This window comes from Gekko japonicus, unplaced genomic scaffold, assembly GCF_001447785.1.
Source record: "Gekko japonicus isolate JY-2015 unplaced genomic scaffold, Gekko_japonicus_V1.1 scaffold6811, whole genome shotgun sequence".
Taxonomy (NCBI): Eukaryota; Metazoa; Chordata; class Lepidosauria; order Squamata; family Gekkonidae; genus Gekko; species Gekko japonicus.
Window position 1 is genome coordinate 16534 of NW_015174457.1, and position 6688 is coordinate 23221.

A 6688-nucleotide genomic window follows, 5' to 3' on the forward strand; every position below is an offset into this window, starting at 1 on the left:
TTCCTGGGCCCGCAAGTGGCTTTCCAGAGAGAACTGGGGGCGGGGGAGGGGATGGAGGCACTCGGTAAACACTGCAAAGCCCAAGGTCACCGGAGGGAGAGAGAAACCTGCTCCTTCCCTCGGGCCAGGCGGCAGAGAGCTCTATGAATGCGGAGGTCTATGAATGGAATTTGCCTGGAGGAGCAGGGGCTATGTGACCCCCCCTCCCCCATGGCCGGGCAGGAGCTGAGGGACAGAGAGAGCGGCAGGGAGGGATGACCTTGCAGCATTAAGTGTCTCCCAGCAGGGAACTGAAAGTAGGACACATGTGCTGGGGGGGAGCACGGCTCAGGTCAACGGGGAGCTCTGACTTTGGCTCTCGGGCTGCCTGCTCCCTGCTTCTGAGAGAGCACTTTGGGGGGGGGGCTTGCTGCTCTCATCCCCCCACCCCCAGGCCTTTCAGAGGACAGGCCCATCAGGCCCTCTTGCACAAGGAGGTGCTCTCTCGGGAGCTCTCGCACTCCCTCTTGTGTTTCTGTTGCATCAGACCTTCTGTTGCATCGGACCCCAGCCGGGCTGGGCAGAGGACACGGGGGACAAAGGACAGCCCCAGAGAGGGACAGTCCCCCCCCCCCAGTTCCTCTTTCCAGCTGGAGGGTTCAAAGAGGAAAGTTGTTCCCAATGCAAAGGGCCAGGGGGTACTGTGGCAAAACAAAACAGAAGTCCAGTGGCGCACCTCGAAGACCCGGTCATTTCCTGCAGGAGCGCACAGGAGCGGAGCTCCAGCAGTAAAGAGCCCAGGGGGCGGGCACACGCAACAAGCCCCGCCCCCTGCTCCCAGCAGCCCTCAGTCAGAGCAAGAAGCAGCCAGGTAAGCTGCAGAGCCCCCCCCCTCCCAGATAGCAATCCAAAGGAGTCCAGTGGCACCTTTAAGGCCAAGGTTTATTCAGGTACAAGCTCTCCCTCCTCTGTGAGGACAGATCTGTGCATTCCCCCCACCCCCAATAGCTAGCAATCCAAAACAGTCCAGTGGAGCCTGAGCGGTGGGGTGTTGCCTTCTGACACACTTCTGGTGATGTCAGGGAGAGTGGCATATGCAAATAAGTCATGCTAATGAGTTATGCTAATGAGCTCCTGCACCTCTTATTCTACAAAATGACCCCTGGGAAGACTAATGGCGTTTCTTGCTATAATGGAGCTTTCGTGAGTCACGCTCACTGCTTCAGAGAGGCCCACTGGACCTGTGTTTTATTTAATTATTTTTATTTAATCACATCTGGGGCACAAAAATGTCAAGCAGAAATACTGGATGGGGGATACGTTCTGGGGAGGAGTGTACGCGAATGAGACCTTGGGGTAAGAGTGGACTGTAAACAAGGGCGACTCATTAAATATGCTGATGATACCAAATTGGGAGGAGTAGCAGACACCCAAGCAGATAAGAGTTAAAATTCAACGAGACCGGAATACTCTGGAGAAGGGGGCGGTTGCAAACAGGATGCAATTCAACAAAGACAAATGCACACAGCATTACATCTGGGCCACAAAAATGTCAAGCACAGATACTGGATGGGGGATACGTTCCTGGGGAGGAGTGTATGCGAAAGAGATCTTGGGGTAAAAATGGACTGTAAGCTAAATATGAGCAGTCGGTGTGATGCGGTGGCAAAAAAAGGCAAATTCGGTCTTGGGTTGTATTAAAAGGGCCATGGCATTGAAATAATCACAGGAGGTCATAGCCCCTCTGTAGACTGCCTTGGTCAGGCCGCACCTGGAGTCCTGTGGGCAGTTCCGGAGGCCTCACTTCAGAAAGGATGTGGGCAAAATCGAGAGGGTGTAGAAGAGAGCGACGAGGATGATCAGGGGTCTGGAGGCTGAGCCCTACGAGGAAAGGCTGAGGGCCCTGGGAATGTTTAGTTTGGAGAAGAGGAGATTGAGGGGGAGACAGGATCGCTATCTAAATATCTGAAAGGCTGTCATTTGGAGGAGGGCAAGGAGCTGTTCCAGTTGGCAGCAGAGGAGAGGGCCCGAAGCAACGGGTTTAAATTACATGCGGAAAGGTATCGGCTGGATATTAGGAAACACTTTTTCATGGTCAGAGTGGTTCAGAGGTGGAATCAGCTGCCTAGGGAGGTGGTGAGCTCCCCTTCACCAACAGCTTCCAAGTAGAGGCTGGACGGATATTAGTCAGAGATGCTTTAAGGCTGGTCTTGCATTGGCAGGGGGTCGGACTAGATCAGTGATAGCGAACCTTTTAGAGACCGAGTGCCCAAATTGCGACCCCAAACCCACTTATCTGTCGCAAAGTGCCAACACGGCAATCTAACCTGAATACTGAGGTTTTACTTTAGAAAAAACAACTTATACATTAACTTAAGATGATCTAAACAAAGTAAGGAAAGCAATCCCAAATGCTTTCATTTACTTGACGCCCGTGGCTGATCGGATCTTGTCGAAGGCGTCCGTGGCGGTGAACATGGCCTGCTTGCTTTTCAGGATGGTCCCTTTCGCGTACTGGGGGTCTTTGAGAAGGTCTTCGGTCCTGAAGGGGACGTGCTCCTTCTGGGAATGCTGGAGGAAAGAAAAGGCGGCTTCTCTGGGGCAAGGCGCAGCGGCCAAACCGCGCCTGGCCCTTGGCGGAACGGGAGAGCCAGAGGTTTGCTGCTGCCACTGCCACTGTATTTTCACCTCCTCCCCTTGGCAGCTCTGCCTGTGCCCCGGGTGGCGCCTGGAAGTCCACAGGCCTCTTCCGCAGCCTGCCAAAGAGTCACTCAGCTGCTCCTGGGTTCTCTTTCCAAGGCGCTGAGGCAGAACCTGGAATCGTGGCCCCTCACGGGTGGCCCCGCTTGCGTTTGTGGCTGGCCACACCCCAGGGGACTGACAAAAGCCCCAAGGGGGAAGGCGTCCGTGGCGGTGAACATGGCCTGCTTGCTTTTCAGGATGGTCCCTTTCGCGTACTGGGGGTCTTTGAGAAGGTCTTCAGTCCTGAAGGGGACGTGCTCCTTCTGCGAATGCTGGAGGAAAGAAAAGGCGGCTTCACTGGGGCAAGGCGCAGCGGCCAAACAGCGCCTGGCCCTTGGCGGAACGGGAGAGCCAGAGGTTTGCTGCTGCCACTGCCCGCTCATGATCGATGTCAGACTCGGGGTGAGGAATTATCGTTATTCTGAACAAAATGTCAGATCCCCAGTCAGGAGAACAAACCCACGTTCCAAAGAAGTAAGATTTATTTCCAAAGCATGGTTGGTCATGAACATACAGAGATTGTTCAGAATAACGATAATACACAGGGGCAAGGCAATATAGGAACTTCAAACTTGGTTAACCCAATGGGCACATTTCCCTCGTAAGGGAGCTGATTAGAAAAGGCGCGAAGCAGCCTGAGAACCACAACAGCCAATTTCATAAACACAAGTAAAGGTCATATCGGCCCCAGCTCTTTCCCAGGGCCGGTCCTGACCGTTCTGCCCAACACAAGCAGGAGTGGACAACAGGACCAAGGGAGGGGCCCTGGCTCAGTGACAGAGCACGAAGAGAATAACACAGGGAGGGAAGGGGGGAAGGGCAGGAGTAGGGACGGACGTGTCCCAGAGAAATGGCAGCTCGCTGACAGGTAGGAGGTAATGCAAAAGACCTCGGCCTGAGACCTCGCAGAGCCACTGCCGATCTGAGGAGACAAGACCGACCCTGATTCAGTTGAAGAAGAAGAGATCTGAGACTCCTTTGGGTACTGAAAGGCGGGGCATAAATCCAATCTCCTCTTCTCTTCTTCTTCTTATACCCCATGGCCCTTCACTACCCAAGGGAGTCTCAGAGCGGCTGACAAACTCCTTTCCCTTCCCTTCCCCTCCCCACAACAGACACCCCCTGTGGGGTAGGTGGGGCTGAGAGAGCTCTTGACAGAAACAGCTCTTTTTCAAGGACAGCTATGCCAGAACTATGGCTTGCCCAAGGGCACACCGACAGCTGCGAGTGGAGAGGTGGGGAATCAAACCCAGTCCTCCCAGATTAGAGTCCGCGCACTTCACCACAACGCCAAACTGCCTCTCTACACCAAGGCAGCTTCATATCTTCATATGTTAACAGTGGAAGAAACCCCCCCACACACACAAAGGTTACGAGTCAGCTTAACCCGAGGAGGAATTCCTTTCGGACCTGCACGTGGAGCTCAGGGAATCTCTCCCCCCCCCCCTATGAGAGAAAGCAAGCTGGCCAGGCCCCTCACGGGTAGACGTGATGCTGGGAAGGGGGAGATGGCGGTGGGAGAGATGGCAGAGGAGGAGGCCCGAGCCCTGAGCCACTCGGCCGGCCACTCTGGCAGCGGGTGCTGAAGGACTCCAACCGGGGAATGGGGGAAACGCAGCTCGCTTCCCTTCTCCAGCAAGCACTCAAGAGCTCAACACGCCCGGGACAGCGGCAGGGACCTGTCCCCATCCCTGGCTGAAAATGTACAGACTGAAAGACCTCCCTCGCGGCCCTCTTAGAGCTGCACGCGGCTCAGATGGTTTAGGGTTTCATGCCACTCCACCTCTGCGTCGTACGGCCAGCTACACTCAGAGGCAGGGAAATGACTGCACAGGCCGCTCAGGGCAGAAAACAGGCTGGAGAGCGACGGAGCAAAGCCCGAGAAAACCTCCACAGCCGGGGGTGGGGTGGGGATACCGCATTTCAGGGGCAGCCTCTGAAAAATACGCAAACGTGTGTCACGTCTGCACAAATTCAGTTCAGGGCGCCGCTTGCCCACTCCAGGCTTCGGCTGATCCAAAGCCAAGATGCCTGCTGGGCAGCACCGGAAAGAAGCCCGGGAGGGGAGGCCGGAGAGCAGAAGACCCCGCACCCCCGCTTACCCGTCTCTCCGCCCGCTCGTTCTGGGCTCGGTTCTCCTCCGTCAGTTTCTTGAGGTCCTTCAGCTTCTTGTCCCGGAGCTTCCGTTCTCGGTAGATGGTCTCCTCTTGGGTCAGGAGCTGGTCCTGTATGGTTGGGGGGGGGAAGGGAGAGTGTGAACTGTTGCCCCTTCTGGGAGACCTCGGGGCTGATGAGAAGACCCCTGTGCGACTGGGCAGTCAGCCTTTGTCTATCCCCTTTGAAGTGCAGATTGCTACTCTTAGGGATACGTCCTTCCTTCCGGCTCTGACACTCTCTCTCCACACTGCTCTGCCCTTCTCCATCTTGGCAGACACGAGAGCAGAACCTGCTTCCTGCATCTGCATCCATCCTAGATAGTTAGACTAGATTAGGAACCTATCTTTACGCTTTCCTATCTAGAAATGGAATTCCTCTTATTTTTGAAAAGATAAAAGAGGCTCCATGCATCACTTTGTTTTATCGTGCTGACCACACACCTTCGCTGCGTTTTTTAAGGCCTTTGTGCACTCTGCGACCCTACCAAAAATTCCCAACAGTCTCTAGGGTGCTATCGGACACAGATCTAGTCATACAAGAGGGTATGCTTACGCAGGGCTTTATTATAATGAAATGGTCCAGAAAGAGACTTTAATTAAGGTGGGCAGCCAGTATACTACTGTCCCTTTTATTAAAAGAGCAAGAGTCCAGTAGCACCTTAAAGACTAACAAAATCTGTGGCAGGGGAGGAGCTTTTGTGAGTCACCGCTCATTTCCTCAGATACTCACGAAAGCTCCGCCCCTGCCACAGATTTTGTTAGTCTTTAAGGTGCTACTGGACTCTTGCTCTTTTAATAAAAGGGACAGTAGTATACTACCATGTATAGTACATACTATCCGTTGCTGTGCATATGATCCTACTATGTATTTTTTCAGGGGTCATTTCCTGCGGGAGCGCACAGGAGCGGAGCTCCGGCAGTAAGGAGCTCAGGGGGTGAGCACATGCAACAAGCCCCGCCCCCTGCTCCCAGCAGCCCTCAGTCGGGCCACGAGGAGCAAGAAGCAGCCAGGTAAGTTGCAGAGCCCCCGCTCCCCCCGGCCGCCTTCAGGTACAAGCTCTCCCTCCTCTGTGAGGGCAGATCTGCGCGTTCCCCCCCCCCAACAGCTAGCAATCCAAAACAGTCCAGTGGAGCCTGAGCGGTGGGTGTTGCCTTCTGACACACTTTCGGTGAGGTCAGGGGGCATGGCATATGCAAATAAGTTATGCTAATGAGCGCCTGCACCTCTTTTTCTACCAAATGACCCCTGATTTTTTCCATCATTTAACATGTCACATTAATACATGTTTTGTTTCCGCTCCCTCTCACATTTCTGCTTGGTTAAAGATTTCTGCCATCCTAATCCTATTGTGCTGCTTAGTGGCTGCCCCACCCTGTTGTGACGTTTCCCCCACATGCCTCCCACACCCTGACGTTACCCTGCAACTCCACGGGGTTTCAGTAGCCACATGCACTGGGGGCCCCTCTTGGGTGTTCCCCCTTGCTCCGGCCTCATCCGTCCCCCGCGGCACACCCAGGATGCTGGGCCAAGGTTACTTCTTCCCACGTGAAGTTGACTCCCTACCCTGGCTGCATCCCGAGCACGCTGGGCGTCACTGTTCACGTTCTCCAGATCCCGGAGTTCGAGCGACAGGCGGGAGATCTCCGCTTCCAGGGCATCCAGTTTGTGCTGGAAATGCAGGCTTTCCTCCTAGAAAAGGGGCAAAGAACCTCAAAGTAAACTGTGGAGCAATCAGCCTCGATAGCGCGGTCCCCTCCGTGCCAGGCCCTCGCAGCGGGCTCAAGAAAAATCCGAGGGGGCACAGCTCTTT

At 54.7% G+C, this 6688-nt stretch overlaps 1 protein-coding gene across 1 annotated transcript in view; it reads right to left on the minus strand.

Annotated features, from left to right (window-relative positions):
- Positions 1-6567, minus strand: part of CCDC151 (coiled-coil domain containing 151) — a gene marked incomplete at its 5' end in the record, with an annotated part of 17435 nt that extends 10868 nt beyond the window's left edge. The window contains 4 exons of the mRNA XM_015424397.1: positions 501-555; positions 2405-2550; positions 4824-4946; positions 6442-6567. Of these exons, the coding sequence (XP_015279883.1) occupies positions 501-555; positions 2405-2550; positions 4824-4946; positions 6442-6567 (450 nt within the window). The remainder of the gene's footprint in view (positions 1-500; positions 556-2404; positions 2551-4823; positions 4947-6441) is intronic.
- Positions 6568-6688: the final 121 nt, after the last annotated feature.